The sequence below is a fragment of the Oncorhynchus masou genome, chromosome 18 (assembly GCF_036934945.1).
Source record: "Oncorhynchus masou masou isolate Uvic2021 chromosome 18, UVic_Omas_1.1, whole genome shotgun sequence".
Lineage (NCBI taxonomy): Eukaryota > Metazoa > Chordata > Actinopteri > Salmoniformes > Salmonidae > Oncorhynchus > Oncorhynchus masou.
Window position 1 is genome coordinate 53,122,896 of NC_088229.1, and position 17,347 is coordinate 53,140,242.

Consider the following 17,347-nt stretch of genomic DNA (forward strand, 5'->3'; position numbering starts at 1 on the left):
CGGTACCTCTCATTGAACCAAACACGAGAAAAGCAGGGACCGCCACACAATAATGACATCGTCATTATTTGAGGAATCTTCAAAAGGTATCGGGAACAGAACACCATCTTAGCGGCACAACACTGCAAACAGGCATGTATGGATATCCCTGAACTGTGATGGAGGCCCTGATAAGACAAGACACACTACCAATGAGTGTTCCAAAGTGGAGATGAGATGGGAGACTTTGTTTCACAGACATTTCACATCATTCAGAGATATAGGGTTTCACAGAGCCCAGTGGGATACAATGAGATAGAGGCAGCTTTTGTCCCTGGTCTGGTGTCCTTTTCTTGTATGTATGAGGACAGAGGGACTGGGGGAAAGTGTCCTAATTGACCCCTCTCTCCATTCATATTTAGTCAGCTATTATGATGGCCCATACCATGCAGCCCATACCATGCTCCTTACAGGGTTTGACTTTCCAATTCAATTCTTGAACTCACTCATGAAGTGGACAATATGACGTTGAATACATTTTTTATTACCACAATCTTCAAGTTATGACATCTTTATTGAAATTAGACTGTTAGAATTGGAATTGCATTGGATTTGTAAAAACATTTAATATTTGAAATTGAATGGTATTGGAATTCAATATTTATGCATTTCCCAGTTAATGGAATTAATGCATTTAGTATAAAACATAATTTCAACTTTAAATAATTTCAACTTGAATTTCTATATTTCCAGCTAGGCTGTCTGAACAGTGGCACGATCAGCCTGAAAGGTGGAGGTAATTGAATTTGAATTTGTGAAATTGCTGAGGATAATATTGAATTGGGAATTGAATTATTGGAATTTACCTAACATGACTGACCTGCAATTTGAATTGAATTCAATGGAATTTAGAGTGAGAGGGAATTTAATTCAAATGGAATTCGTAGAATTAACCCCAACCCTGGTCATAACATTAAGTTTGTCAAATGTTTTAATACTTCAAAAGCAGTCTAAGGTCTAATTGTTGAAAGTCCTGTATGGCTCAGTTGACAGAGCACAGAGCTCACAACACCAGCATGGTGGGTTCAATTCCTGGGTCATTCATTTGTAAAAAAAAAAAAAAAAAAAAAATGTATGTTTGGATAAAAGGGTCTGCAAAATGGCATATATAATGTGGGATCGAGACATAGCTGGATCCACACAACCGATGGCTTGCGTTGCTGACTTGAAATGAGATGACTATGTGATAGATAATGTCCTTTTTACCCATGGTAATGAAACACTACATCAATTAAAAATCCTATTCTGAACAACTATCGTCTGGTCTGACAGAATAGGCCATTTCCACTAATCAAGTGTAAAATGATAGGAGCAGATCGAGACACTCCTGTCATTCATATACCAGTTTGGGAAACATTACAGTGCTATTGAAGAGGCATAGCTGGCTGCATAGCGTTAGCATTAGCATCAGAATAGAGCATTGGGGAATTCTTGGAGGGGGATTGATGGAAGATACAAATCAGAGGAAGGGTCAGGGGACAGGTAGAGTTACAGCTCTTTAGCCATGCTAACAATGAGAAGCCCCCAGATTCCATCATGTTATGTAAGGTTGGCATCCCACACTTCCAGTCGCGAAAAACATGCTAGGTGATCTACAAAGAGCGAGGAAGAGTGACAGTGTGTGTGTGTGTGTGTGTGTGTGTGTGTGTGTGTGTGTGTGTGTGTGTGTGTGTGTGTGTGTGTGTGTGTGTGTGTGTGTGTGTGTGCGTGCGTGCGTGCGTGCGTGCGTGCGTGCGTGAGTGAGTGAGGGAGGGAACCTCTCCCTTTCAGAGCATCTAACTTGCATAGAATCTTTAAGCTGAGAGCATGCTTAGAATCAACACAATACTGATTCAAATATGTCTCGGGACGCAACATAGTCATGCTCAACCCTTGATTATTGAATATAACTTAGAAGTATCAGAGTAGAGTAAGACATGAAAGGAATGTTAAAGACTAACACAATGTTGAGTGTGCTGCAGTGATCCCCTGAGAAGTTAGTCATTTGAAAGTCAATGTCGTTTCCTTCACAGAGAGCTTTTGTGAGTAGCTCCACAATAGGGCTTCCAATTTGGCACTGCCAAGTAGGGGACTTGAGATAGAGGAGAGGTGAGCGGTGGGGGTTTGGTGGGGGGGTTTCTCTTACCAGTAAAAGTATAAAATCCATCCTCTTGGCTGTCTAGCTGTCAGTGGTGGCTATAGTTCCCAGTCAGTCTATACAGACCACGAAGACCCTCTGACGGAAACCTAGCCAGACTAGAACTAGCCGCCTACCCTTCATGAATCTTCTATGGTAAGGTTAAAGAGATGGTTCACTTAGGTTTAACCTTATTTAGGCCTTACCTAACGTGTTGTCATTTCATTCCATTTTTAAGTCTCTTAAATATTTTTTTTTTTTTTTAAACATCCGACATCTCCCTGAGAGCATTTTTAGACCATGTAGAAATCCTGACGGGAACGGATGTTATCGGCTCATGCCAATTAATACTAGAACTATGGACTGGTCATGTCTGTCTGTGACTGTACAGCGGTTGTGAAGGAGTGGCTGGTTATTAAACCATGATTAAACAAAACTATGGCTTGGGATCTGACTCCCCTGGCTGCTATTGTGATCCCCCCCTCTGCTCAGAGACCAATGATGCTTCATCCCTCCACTGCAGTCCCGAACTTAATTTCACCCTAAAATCTTCTTATTTTTCTTTCCTTTTTGTTTTACACTGAAATTCAGCTTTTAGCTGTGCATACATGTGTACAAGCTCAAATAAACCTTATTATATATGGGGAGATTATACGATTTTAAGTTCTTATTGACTTTATCATATCAATGTGTTACATTTTATCTCTGATATTTATTTTCAGCCTTTGACAATGGCTGCTGTAAGCGCTCTACTACTTCTACTGCCGGTAGCGTGGACTTGTGCCCCCCAGAAAGCAGGTGAGTATTTTTTCCCTTAAAGAGAGTGGAATCGCTATCCATATGACACTATGGAACAGGTTCCATCAGCATCCTCTAAGATCATCTTTCCTCTGTGCTTGTTGTTTATCAGACTACGTGATGGTGTCGTGTTTCCCCAATGCCATCATTGCTAACGTCCCGGAGTGTCCCTACGGCTGGGAGATCGGCCAGCTGTCCCTAGGGGGGCTGTGTTACAGCGGTGTCAACAGCCCAGGGTACTTTCGCTTCACCATCCCTGACCTGACGCCCAAAAACAACTCGTACTGTGGCACTCACGCCGAGGTGAGAAAGTACTTTTAATGGAGGGGGTAAGCTTGCCTGAGACATGAAGAGTTGTAGGTCTGAGCAAGGTATTAACAGCTAAATGCAAAAGCGATAGGCCTAAAGAATCAACAACCCATCCTCATTCTTTGGCGTGTCTGCTATTTTTTCCCAGTATATTGGTGGTAAAGACCCCAAGTATGTCTTCTACAACTCCATTGTGTCCAATGACACTTCACTAACAGTCAGAAACCAGCCGGTCAACTACACGTTCAGCTGCACGTACCGGGCCGCCTACTTGGTCAACAACGCAGTCTTCAGCCAAAGGTAAGCACCGATCCTGGCATTTAGGTCACCACCGGTACCTTCTGGAAAGCGTTTGCATTCTAACCCAATGACTTGCAGCGTTTTTACTAAACCCTTTGCTTCTTCCAGAGTGGCTACAGTTTTTGTCAACAACGGGAGTTTAGGCACTTTTAGTTCACAGTTGTCTATGAACGTGTTCACGGTGAGTACCTCAAGTTTAGGTTCTCATCAACTTCCCGGACACAGATTAGGCCTAGTCTTGGACATTAAATGGAGATTATCCATAAAGCATGCTTTTTAGTCCAGGAATAGGCTTAGTCTGGCCCCGCGAAAGAGGTTCTTAGCTGCTGAGTGTAAAACGTAATGCTAACATTAGTTTTGTAATATTATGGAGATAATCATGTGTCCATTACTTGTAAGGATCACTCAAGTCGGAAAAAGTAAACTTGATGTGAATATAAATATAACTGTCTAACCTGTGTTCATGTCTTTAGAATTCCAAGTTCCTGTATGCCAAAGACGCCCCCTATGTGATTGACACATCAGAGATTGGCTCTGAAGTGTTCATTGGGATGGAAGCCAAAGGACTCAGCAACAGGTACTCAAAATATACAGTATATACAGTTGAAGTCAGAAGTTTACATAAACTTAGGTTGGAGTCATTAAAACTCGTTTTTCAACCACTCCACAAATGTCTTGTTAACAAACTATAGTTTTGGCAAGTCGGTTAGGACATCTACATTGTGCATGACACAGGTAATTAAAAAAAAAATGTTTACAGACAGACATATTATTTCACTTATAATTCACTGTATCACAATTCCAGTGGGTCAGACGTTTACATACACTAAGTTGACTGTGCCTTTAAACAGCTTGGAAAATGATGTCATGGCTTTAGACGCTTCTGATATGCTAATTGACATAATTTGAGTCATTTGGAGGTGTACCTTTGGATGTATTTCAAGGCCTACCTTGAAACTCAGTGCCTCTTTGCTTGACATTATGGGAAAATCCGAAGAAATCAGCCAAGACCTCAGAAAAAAATTGTTTACCTCCACAAGTCTGGTTCATCTTTGTGAGAAATTTCCAAATGCCTGAATGTACCACGTTCATCTGTACAAACAATAGCACTCAAGTATTAACACCATGGGACCACGCAGCCGTCATACCGCTCAGGAAGGAGACACATTCTGTCTCCTAGAGATGAACATACTTTGGTGCGAAAACAGCAAAGGACCTTGTGAAGATGCTGGAGGAAACAGGTACAGAAGTATCTATATTCACAGTAAAACGAGTCCTATATCGACATAACCTGAAAATAAAGTGATCCTAACTCATTTTTACTTGGATTAAATGTCAGGAATTGTATATAAACTTCCGACTTCAACTGTATGTGTATATATTTACCAAATGTTTATTTATACTGAACAAAAATATGAAAGCATTATGCAACAATTTACAGTTCATATAAGGAAATCAGTCAATTTAAATAAATTAATTAGGCCCTAATCTATGGATTTTAAATGACTGGGCAGCCATGGGGGGCCTGGGAAGGAATAGGCCCACCCACTGGGGGAGCCATGCCCAGCCAATCAGAATGAGTTTTTCCGCACAAAAGGGCGTTATTACAAAGAGAAATACTCCTCAGTTCCATTACCTGTCTGGGGTGGCTGGTCTCAGATGACCCCACAAGTGAAGAAGCCAGATGCAGAGGTCCTGAGCTGGTGTGGTTACATGTGGTCTGCAGTTGTGAGGCCGGTTGGAGGTACTGCCAAATTCTCTACGACAACATTGGAGGCGACTTATGTTATAGAAATTAACATGACATCCTCTCGCAACAGCTCGAGTGGACAAAACAGTACATTTTAGAGTGGCCTTTTATTGTCCCCAGCACAAGGTGCACCTCTTGCTGTTTCATCAGCTTCTTGATATGCCACACCTGTCAGGTGGATGGATTATCTTGGACAAAGAGAAATTATCACTAACAGGGATGTAATCAAATGTGTGCACAAAATTGAAGAGAAATAAGCTTTTTTTGCATATGGAAAATTTTGGGGATCTTTTATTTCAGCTCATGAGACCAACACTATGCATGTTGCGTTTATATATTTGTTCAGTATAGCTATTCCTCGCCCTGCATAAAGCAAATACACGTGACCAAATACGACAATATGTGAAAGTGGGGGGAGGAATACAGTTGAAGTCGGAGGTTTACATACACCTTAGCCAAATACATTTAAACTAAGTTTTTCACAATTCCTGACATTTAATCCTAGTACCAAATTCCCTGTCTTAGGTCAGTTAGGATCACCACTTTATTTTAAGAATGTGAAATGTCAGAATAATAGTAGAGAGAATGATTTATTTCAGATTATTATTTCTTTCATCACAATCCCAGTGGGTCAGACGTTTACATGCACTCAATTAGTATTTGGTAGCATTGCCTTTGAATTGTTTAACTTGGGTCAAACGTATCGGGGAGCCTTCCACAAGCTTCCCACAATAAGTTGGGTGAATTTTGGCCCATACCTCCTGACAGAGCTGGTGTAACTGAGTTAGATTTGTAGGCCTCCTTGCTCGCACACGCTTTTTCAGTTCTGCCCACAAATTTTCTATAGGATTGAGGTCAGGGCTTTGTGATGGCCACTCCAATACATTGACTTTGTTGTCCTTAAGCCATTTTGCCACAATTTTGGAAGTATGCTTGGGGTCATTGTCCATTTGGAAGACCCATTTGCAACCAAGCTTTAACTTCCTGACTGATGTCTTGAGATGTTGTTTCAAAATATCCACACAAATTCCCGCCTCATGATGCCATCTATTTTGTGAAGTGCACCAGTCCCTCCTGCAGCAAAGCACCCCCACAACATGATACTGCCACCACGCGCTTCACGGTTGGGATGGTCTTCTTCGGCTTGCAAGCCTCCCTCTTTTTCCTCCAAACATAACGATGGTCATAATAGCCAAACAGTTCTATTTTTGTTTCATCAGACCAGAGGACATTTTTTTCCAAAAAGTACGATCTATGTCCCCATGTGCAGTTGCAACCCGTAGTCTGGCTTTTTTATGGCAGTTTCGGAGCAGTGGCTTCTTCCTTGCATTGCGGCCTTTCAGGTTATGTCGATATAGGACTCATTTTACTGTGGATATCGATACTTTTGTACCTGTTTCCACCAGCATCTTCACAAGGTACTTTGCTGTTGTTCTGGGATTGATTTGCACTTTTCCCACCGAAGTACTTTCATCTCTAGGTGACAGAGCTCGTCTCCTTCCTGAGCGGTATGACGGATGTGTGGTCCCATGGTGTTAATACTTGAGTACTATTGTTTGTACAGATGAACGTGGTACCTTCAGGCATTTGGAAATTGCTCCCAAGGATGAATCAGACTTGTAGAGTTCTACAAAAAAAATCTGAGGTTTTGACTGATTTCTTTTGATTTTCCCATGGTGTCAAGCAAAGAGGCACTGAGTTTCAAGGTAGGCCTTGAAATACATCCACAGGTACACCTCCAATTGACTCAAATTATGTAAATTAGCATATCAGAAATTTCTAAAGCAATGATGTCATTTTCTGGAATTTTCCAAGCAATTTAAAGGCACAGTCAACTTAGTGTATGTAAACTTCTGAACCACTGGAATTGTGATACAGTGAATTATAAGTTAAATAATCTGTCTGTAAACAATTTTTTGAAAACTGACTCGTGCCATGCACAAAGTAGATGTCCTAACCGACCTGCCAAAACTATAGTTTGTTAACAAGACATTTGTGGAGTGGTTGTAAAACGAGTTTTAATGACTCCAACGTAAGTGTATGTAAGTTTCTGACTTCAACTGCAGGTGTTGGAGACAAATAGTGCCTTTAGAAAGTTTTTACACCCCTTAACTGATTCCACATTTTGTTGTGTTACAGCCAGAATGCAAAATTGATTAAATGTATACATCTTCTCTCACCCATTTACACACAATTCCCCATAATGACAACATTAAAATATGTTTTTAGAAAGGTTGGCAAATTTATTGAAAATTAAATACAGAAATATAGTATCTGATTTACATAGGGATTCACACCACTGAGTCAATACATGCTAGAATCATCTTTGGCAGTGATTACAGCTGTGAGTCTTTATGGGTAAGTCTCTAAGAGCTTTGCACACCTGGATTGTACAATAATTGCAAATTATTATTTTAAAAAGTCTCCAAGCTTTGTCATATTGATTGTTTTCAAAATTGTTAGACAGACATTTTCAAGTCCTGCAATAGATTTTCAAGTCGATTTAAGTCAAAACTGTAACCAGGCCACTCAGGAACATTCAATGTTGTCTTGGTAAGCAACTCCAGTATGCTGTATATTTGGCCTTGTGATTTAGGCTATTGTCCTGCTGAAAGGTGAATTCTTCTCCCAGTGCCTGGTGGAAAGCAGACTGAATCAGGTTTTCCTCTAGGATTTTGCCTGTGCTTAGATGCATTCCGTTTCTTTTTTATCCTGAAAAACTCCCCAGTTTGTATCAATTACAAGCATACCCATAACATGATGCAGCCACCACTATGCTTGAAAATATGGAGTGAGGTAATGTGTTGTATTGTGTCACACCCTGATCTGTTTCACCTGTCCTTGTGCTTGTCTCCACCCCCTCCAGTTGTCACCTATCTTCCCCGTTATCCCCTGGGTATTTATACCTGTGTTTTCTGTCTGTCTGTGCCAGTTCGTCCTGTTTTGTCAAGTCAACCTTCGTGTTACTCCGTGCTCCTGCTTTTCTCCTTTTCTCTGTTTTTTGCTAGTACTCCCGGGTTTTGACCCTAGCCCACCTTGACTCTGAAACTGCCTGCCTGACCATACTGCCTGCCCTGACCTAGAGCCTGCCTGTCACTATTTACCTCCTGGACTCGGACATTGTTGTGATATTTTGCCTGTCCATGAACATTATATTGCCTGACCCTTGGATACTAATATATATCAGAGACTCGACCCATCTGCCTCCCATGTCTGCATCTGTGTCTCGCCCTGTGCCCTTATAGTACGAACTGGCCATGACAGACCCAGCAGACTTGGACCAGCTCCGCCATGCTGTCTCCCTGCAGGTAGCCACCATTGCGAGGCATGAGGAGCTACTGCTGGAGCTTTTGGAAGGGTTTCGTTCCCTGACAGAACCCCACGACCAAGGGTTCAAGGCTATTACGGAGCAAATCAGTGAGTTAGCTCATAGGCAGCCTGCCGACTCTGAGACCTCCCAACCGCCCAGTAACTTGCCTACAATCAGTGCTGGTCTTGGACACACTTGTTCATCTGCTGCTGCTCGTACATATCCGAAGGAATCCGGAAGTCCCCAAAGGCTGTATTTCCGAGAAGACCTGAAGCCACCTGAGTTCCCTCGAGAATCATCGGCAACGGGTGAGTCAGATACACCGGAACCTATGCAACAGGGCAGAGCTAGATTATCGCCTAGGGAACCTTCACATAGGCTAAGTTCCAACAGTTGTCTGTACCGTGGGGATGCGGGGAATTATATAGCCACCTGCCTGGTTAAGAGACCTATTTCTTTAGTAGGTACAAGTACTCTGGTGAGCCAAACTGGGAATCCTCTAATTCCCATCAAACACACTCCCTTTTTTGTGATACTGCTGTGGGAAGACCAGTCTATGTCTCTCCGGGTGCTCATTAACTCTGGGGCGGTTGAGAGTTTTATGGACGCTACCATAGTTTCTGAATTAGGTATCCCCACTCAACTCCTCTCTGTTCCCATGGACGCTAGTGCACTGGACGGCTGTTAATATGCGGGTTTCAGGAAATTACAGTGAGTCTACACAGCTTCTCCTCATTCAGTCCCCCAATGTTCCTGTTGTGTTGGAATTTTCTTGGCTCCAAAAACACAACCCTGTTATTGACTGGACCACAAGTTCAAACCTGGGTTGGAGTCCGTTCTGCCATTGCCTCAAAGCAGCGCAGCCTTCCCCGAGACGGCCTCCTCAGGGCTTAAGTCAAGCCACGGATTTCTCTTCTGTCCCCGCAGAGCACCATGACCTCGTGGAGGTCTTCAGAAAGGCACAAACTACTTCTCTTCCCCTGCATCGTCCCTACGATTCTGCCATTGACCTTCTCCCAGGCACCACACCGCCTCGTGGTCGGCTATATTCCCTATCCGGCCTGGAAACCCAGGCCATGGAGGAGTATATTGAGGACTCTCTGGCTGCTGGAGGCATCCGTCCTTCTGCATCCCCTGCCGGTGCAGTGTTTTTCTTGTGGAAAAGAAGGACAATAATTGTTACCCCCTACCACTCCTCTCCTCGGCTTTCAAACCTCTCTGTGGGCTACCATCTTCTCCAAGCTGGACCTTCAGAATGCCTACCACCTGGTTTGGATACACAAAGGCGATGTGTGGAAAGCAGTCTTCAATACTGCCAGTGGACATTGAGTACCTGGTCATGCAGTTTGGACTCACCAATGCCCCGCGGTCTTCCAGGCCCTGGTAAACAATGTGCTCTGGGACACGTTAAATCATTTCGTGTTCGTCAACAACATCGTATTTGTTTCTAGTTCTGCCCAAGAACACATCCTCCATGTTCGACAAGACCTTCAGCGCCTCCTGGAGAACCAGTTATTTGTGAATGCAGAGATGTGCAAGTTCCACCGTTTTAACCTCTTCTTTCTGGGATATGTCATCGCAGAAGGAAATGTCCAGATGGACCTGGAAAAGGTGAAAGCAGTAGTGGAATGGCCCCAACCTACGTCCAGGGTGCAGCTACAACATTTCCTGGGGTTTGCCAATTCCTACCAGCGATTCATTCGAGGCTACAGCACCCTTGTGGCACCCTATCGGGCACTCACCTCTTCAAAGGTAACGTTCACATGGTCCCCAGCAGTTGACAGAGCATTTGTGGACCTGAAGCATCGGTTCACTACAGCCTCATCCTCGTCCATCCGGGCCTGTCCTGTCAGTTTGTGGTTGAGGTCGATGCTTCTGATGTTGGAGTGGGGGCTATCCTATCCCAGCGATCCGTCCAGGACCATCCCTGTGCCTTCATGTCCCATCGTCTCAACTCTGCAGAAAGAAACTACGACGTGGGTAACTGAGAACTCCTGGCGATCAAGATGGCACTGGAGGAGTGGAGACACTGGCTGGAGGGAGCAGAACATCTGTTTTTGGTTTGGATCGACCACAAGAATTTCTAATATCTCCGCACAGCCAAGTGCCTTAACTCCAGGCAGGCCCGGTGGGTTCTGTTATTCACCAGGTTCAACTTCACCATTTCCTATTGTCCAGGGTCCAAGGATGTTAAACCTGACACCCTCTCTCACCGGTACAGTCCTGCTGCCACATCCTCTGACTCAGAGACCATCCTCCCTACCTCATGTGCTTGGACCCTGGACTGCAAGGCACAACATTCCCAGCCTGCCCCTGGAGGGGGCCCGGCTAACCGGTTGTTCGTCCCCAGTTCAGTCCTGGAATGGGCTCATTCCTCCAGGCTTACCTGTCATCTGGGTTCCCATCGAACCCTGGCCTCTCTCCGACAACATCTCTGGTGGCTCACAATGGTTCCTAACGCTTCTGCCTTCGTCACCGTGTGCACCGTTTGTGCTAAGAATAAGACTCAGTGGCAAGCCCCTTCCAGCCTCCTTCAGCCACTACCTGTCCCTCATCATCCCTGGTCACATGTCTCCCCAATTTGTTACTGGGCTCCCTGTGTCTGATGGCAACACCATCATTCTGATGGTAGTGAATCTGTTTTCCAATACCGCCCATTTCATCCCTCTCCCCGAACCACTCTCTGCCAAAGAGATGGCCCAGCTCATGGTGCAGCACGTCTTCAGGATCCACGGACTCCTGGTAGACATGGTCTCTAACCGGGGTCCTCAGTTCTCATCTCAGTTATGGAAGGTGTTCTGCACCCTTATTGGGTTGTCGGCCAGCCTGTCCTCTGGATTCCATTCCCAATCCAATGGCCAGTCGGAGCGAGCAAACCAAGACCTGGAAACAACCTTAAGATGCCTCATCTCGACCAAACCCACTACCTGGAGCCGACAAATGTTCTGGGTGGAGTATACCCGGAACACTCTTCCCTGTTCGACCACGGGACTTTCACCTTTCGAGTGCTCCATAGGGTATGAGCCTTCGCTCTTCCCAGAACAAGAGCAAGAAGTCAACATACCCTTGGCCCAGATGTTCATCAGCCGCCGTCGGCGTACCTGGAGAAGTGCCCGGGTGGCGCTTCTCAAGACCAACTCCAGGTATCGTCGACAAGCGGTCCGCTGCCGGACTCCAGCCCCTCGCTATCGCATTGGGCAGAGGGTATGGCTATCCACACGGGACCTGCCCCTTCGGGTGGAATCCCGCAAACTTTCCCCCTGTTTCATTGGCTCTTTCCCCATCTCTAGAGTCGATCGTTCCACTGCTGTCACACCCTGATCTGTTTCACCTATCCTTGTGCTTGTCTCTACCCCCTCCAGGTGTCACCCATCTTTCCCATTCTCCCCTGGGTTTTTATACTTGTGTTTTCTGTCTGTGCCAGTTCGTCTTGTTTTGTCAAGTCAACCAGCGTGTTACTCCGTGCTCCTGCTTTTTCCTTTTCTCTGTTTTTTGCTCATCCTCCTGGTATTGACCCAAGCCTGCCTTGACTCTGAACCCACCTGCCTGACCATAATGCCTGCACTAGAGCCTTCCTGTCACTATGTACCTCCTGGACTCTGACCACTGATCTTTTGCCTGTCCACGACCATTATCTTGCCTGCCCCTTGGATACTAATAAATATCAGAGACTCGAACCATCTGCCTCCTGTGTCTGCATCTGGGTCTTGCCCTGTGCCCTTATAGTATTGTATTTTCCACAAATAACACTTTGTATTCAGGACAAAAAAGTTAATTTCTTGGACACATTTTTTTGAAGTATTTACTTTAGTGGCTTGTTGCAAACAGGATGCTTGTTAATTAATATTTTTTATTCTGTACAGGCTTCCTCCTTTCTACTCCGTCAATTATGTTAGTATTGTGGAGTAATTACAATGTAGTTGTTTTATCCTATCACACTCAGTAAACTCAGTAACTGTATTAAAGTCACCACTGGTGTCAAGGATTCCGTGCACCAGCTCCGGAGGTCTACGTCACCGGCCTCTAGGCATCGCTGAATTTGTTTCATTATGCACACCTGCTTCCCATTCCCCCTGATTAGTAGTTGTATATGTGCCCTCTGTTCACCATTGTTTTGTCGGTTATTGTTACCAACGTCCGTTGGTCCTGTGCTGTTGTATCGGCATCCAAGCTGCATGTGTTATGTACTCGTTGTTCCAGGTTTCGTCCCGTGTATTTGCGGTTTAACCTCGCTCTTTTGTTTGGGTTACATACCTGTTTTGTATACGTGTTTGTTTTGGGCTTTGTCCCCGTGGCTTTCATGGCATGTTGTATTTTTGGGTGGAGTATTAAATCCCCCTATTACGTATTCCTGCGCCTGTCTCAATTCCTTTTTACAACGAGACAATTGGCCTCATGGTGATATCTCTGAGTGGTTTCCTTCATCTCCGCTTTTTACATTTAATTGATTTGTAAAAAGTTCTAAACATAATTCCACGTTGACATTATGTATTGTGTGTAGGCCAATGATGTAATCCATTTAAAATTCAGTCAAACACAACAAAATGTGGAAAAAGTCAAGGGGTATGAATAACGTCTGAAAGCACTGTATTTGTATCATGCAACATCCATTCACCCTTAAAGAGATCACTTCTCTGGATAGAAATGAAGAAATAGAAGCGGATGATAATTCAAATCACAAAACAGGGGGAGGTGCCCCCGGATCCCCCTCTCTTGAATATAATTGTCCAACATTCTTTGCTCCCCCAGATTCAAAGTGGTGATAAGCAACTGCTGGGCGACACCCACTCCTTACGCAATAGACAAGAAGAGGTGGAATCTCATCATCAACAGGTATTTCAGTGGTAACCAACCTAATTCGCACTTCTTGCCGATCAAAACCCAACTTTGTGGAATAAACAAATTCATACTGAATTGCATTGAACTTTCGTACAGGTGATACAGATGTTCCTATACTTTTCAAACATTTGATCAAACATTCAATCAATTGAGTTCTCTCATTCACAGCTGCTCGTATGACAAAACTGTGACCATTTTCGAGAACGCCAAAGACAGCCGCTCCATGTTCAAGTTCAACTCCTTCCGCTTCCAGCGCCAGGAGAAGGTGTCCACTGTTTGGCTTCACTGCGAGGTTGGGGTTTGTGACGGGGAAAAACTATCATGTCAGCCAGTAAGTATGACATTTTACCATCCTACGTATGTAGCATGGGACATTTGTGATAAATAAGCAAAACTAACGGAGTCGTTACATTTGCGTAGTCGCCAGGAAGTCGATACTGGGTAAGGGTCTTTCTATAAACTAGGGTACCAGTAAGCATTTCTTGTTGTGGGCAACTGTTTAGAGCTGTTACAAAGTCAATAATAATTAGCTAAACAAATTCATTTGAATACATTAAGATATAAAGGGGGAACATGGATACATTCAATTTAATTCATGAGTTGAATCAAAACCTTTCTCCTGCTTGGCGTCTTCACAGATTTGGCAATTATCATGTGACAAAACATGAACTTTCTTTCCTAGCATTTATGATACTGTTTGTTGTTATAGCAAATTCTAATCATTTAAGAATTAAATTACACATTGAACTTGATACTGTAAAATTCCTGGATAGGGGTGATGTTGGCAGACTTTTTTTGTTTGACAGAATCCTTGCAGCACTGTTTTTTGAATGAGCTGTAATCTATTAATTGAGTTTGCAGGTAGGCCCCCCCCAAGTACTGCATTCCCATAATCAATTCTGGAGAAGACGAATGCATGGATAAGCTTTTCTGCATCAGAAGCGCTGAGAGAGGGTCTTAGGCGGGAGATGTACTTCAGGTTAAAATTGTTTTACAGACGTGACTAACGTGGGCATTGAAGGAGAGTGCAGGGTCGAATTTAACGCCAAGGTTGGTGATTACTGAGGAGAGGGGAATGATGTGGCCATCGATAGCAGGGCAGATGATGCAGGAGTTGGTGATCTGCTGGGGGTGCCTACAATCATTGCCTCTGTCTTGCTGCTGATGAATTGGAGTTGTTCTGCAGCCAGGACTTAATAACCTCTTCCAGACAGTTGTACAGAGCAGATGTTGAGGGGCTAGGAGTAGCTCCGTCTCTCAGTCAGTCTGACACTGTCTAAAAATATGAACAGCTGTCAACTACTTGCATCCTCTGTCCTTGAGAATCTCAATTGCATGATTCATTGCATCCTCACTCCTCGTCTCCTTCTCAAAATCCATTGGATGAGAAGGTCAGAGGCCCCTCCCCTTAACGTCTTATCTCATGGGTTTTGAGAGGGAGGCGAGAGTATGTGAGGAATCAAGGAAATGCAATTGAGATTCTTCCCTTGTTCCCTCCATTCCTCACCTCCCTCTCAAAGTACATTGTGGAAGAGAACTAAAGGTTCCTTACCTCGGGCTCCAATGCACTTTCAAGGAGAGGCAAGGAGTATTGGAAAAAGACAGAGGAAGCAAGAATTTGATGGTTAGTTTTCAGATACAGACTCACTCACACTACACACACACAGACAGGCTTGTACAGCTAACCTTGTGGGGACACACAATTCAGCCCCATTCAAAATCCTATTTTCCCTAACTGCCTAAACCCAACCCTAACCAGTACACTTACCCTGACACAAAAGCCAAACACAAACCCTAAAACTAACCCAACCCTTAATGTAATTCTAACCCTAACACTAATTCTAACCTTAACCGCAAACCCCCGATAAATAGCATTTGACCTCATGGGTACTCACAATGTCCCCAGTTGGTCAAATGTTTGTTAGTTTACAATTTACAGTTTACAAAGAATAGTTAAAACATGTCCAAACACAATATTGAAGAGTGATTTTAATGATTTCATTATTGGTTATTGTCAATGATTTTGATGACAGAACTCATTGTATTACATTGTTATATTAACTAAAACATAAATGCTGTTGATCATATCAATTCTAAAGCAATGTTTAGCATGGCTGTAAATGATAGAGAAGTTGACTAAAGCACAAACAGACCTGGCTAATAGGCAAAGAAACATGTGGTGTCCATGTTTCATGTGACCTTTTGAATATTTTGTTGTTGCTAGGTGGAGTTATGGCATCATTGTGCTTATCTAGACTCTTATTCCTGTAACTACACATGTGAAGCTGCAAGAAAATCATATTTAAATGAATATCCAACAATTTTGAAATGTTGACGCTGACGTTGGCCCCTTAATTTATAGAATGACCAATAAATGCAAACTCTGTCATTGCACCTTAAAACTGCTTAAGTGCAATGCCTTCTACTCACTGTCCTATTAAAATGCATACTATTTACTTATCTGCATATTCCAGTTCAGTGCATTCACAACACACATTTATCAGGAGTTGTTGTATACAGCTCTGATCAGCAAAGAGGTCATTAAACACTATCTTCTTCCTTTTTTAAGGGCCCGTGCACTGCCAGAAACCTCCCTTCTGAAGCAGAGCCAAGTGGCGGTATCCTCACCACAGAGTTCCACCTTAAAGGTATGTCTTTTTCATCTTGATGCAACATTTCCTGACCTATCACTTGTGGTTCCCCTTTGCCTATGTAACAACTAAGGGGTGGTATAGTCTGTACATGCAATATAATGTAACATAGCATTAGAGGCTCCTTTTTGTCTTTGCTTCACCTTTTTATTTTTTTTATAATTGAAAATCAGTTAATAAATTCATAAAAAGTTTTCAATGTTTTTAACACCAGCAAGGTGCCAAGGTCTTGCTTGTGCTGTATGGTGTAACGTTTGACTTCCGTCATAATTTGCTGTCTGCCTTTCTATTATGTCTCACTGTTTCCCACAGCTAATGAATCTTCCAATAATGAACACATCACAGGTAATTATCTAAGAGCTGATCACATGGCATAATTACAATACGAATCTATATGGCCTATTTTCAATCAGTTGACATGTACCCACTGAGTTAATGTTGTGTTTTTAATGCTGCTGCTGACACCGAAATAGGAAGTTTGCTGAAGTGACGCACTTATGCTGATACAGTAAATTTATGCTTGAAAAATGTCTCCGTACCCTTTTTTATTATACCACCAATTAGTACTATTGTAGTGTAATGTAAATTCATTAATGATGTCCTCCAATTTGTGTTTCCCCTATCTATTTCCTGTTTCTACCCTGTCTCTTTCCTGTTTCTCCCAGGCACGTCTCTTTGTATCCTGTGTATAGTCCTGATAAACACACTGTTGGGTTGTGTGAATCTACCCAAAATGTAGAATATATAAATGCATTAGATCTGTATGTGTGGACAAACTACTACACTTTTGGAGAAGATATGAAACTATATAGACATGCTGGACACATATACTGACAAGAATATATACTAACGGTCTAAAGTTTGGATACACCTACTCATTCAAGGGTTTTTCTTTATTTGTACTATTTTCTACATTGTAGAATAATAGTAAAGACATCAAAGCTATGAAATAAGACATATGGAATCATGTAGTAACCAAAAAGTGTTAAACAAATCAAAATATATTTTATATATGAGATTCTCCAATAGCCACCCTTTGCCTTGATGACAGCTTTGCACGCTCTTGGCATTCTATCAACCAGCTTCACCTGGAATGCTTTCCCAACAGTCTTGAAGGCATTCCCACATATGCAGAGCACTTGTTGGCTGCTTTTCCTTCAGTCTGCATTCCGACTCATCCCAAACAATCTCAATTTGGTTGAGGTTGGGGATTGTGGAGGCCAGGTCATCTGATG

The 17,347-nt window shown here is 43.1% G+C and overlaps 1 protein-coding gene across 1 annotated transcript; it reads left to right on the forward strand.

The window, feature by feature from the left end:
* The first annotated feature begins 2,886 nt into the window (after positions 1-2,886).
* tectb (tectorin beta) lies at positions 2,887-16,851 on the forward strand. The gene is made up of 10 exons (XM_064993545.1): positions 2,887-2,953; positions 3,066-3,256; positions 3,411-3,562; positions 3,671-3,743; positions 4,036-4,139; positions 13,372-13,455; positions 13,630-13,792; positions 16,031-16,109; positions 16,425-16,457; positions 16,778-16,851. Exons 1-10 carry the CDS (start codon positions 2,887-2,889, stop codon positions 16,849-16,851), a joined length of 1,020 nt encoding a protein of 339 aa, XP_064849617.1.
* The last annotated feature ends 496 nt before the right edge of the window (positions 16,852-17,347 follow it).

Bases quoted from the DNA above. Each gene is read 5' to 3' on its own strand.
- tectb (XM_064993545.1), top strand. From the start codon at position 2,887: ATGGCTGCTGTAAGCGCTCTACTACTTCTACTGCCGGTAGCGTGGACT. The intron at 13,456-13,629 runs GTATTTCAGTGG...TCTCATTCACAG, and splicing joins TGGAATCTCATCATCAACAG to CTGCTCGTATGACAAAACTG. The intron at 13,793-16,030 runs GTAAGTATGACA...TCCTTTTTTAAG, and splicing joins AAAAACTATCATGTCAGCCA to GGCCCGTGCACTGCCAGAAA.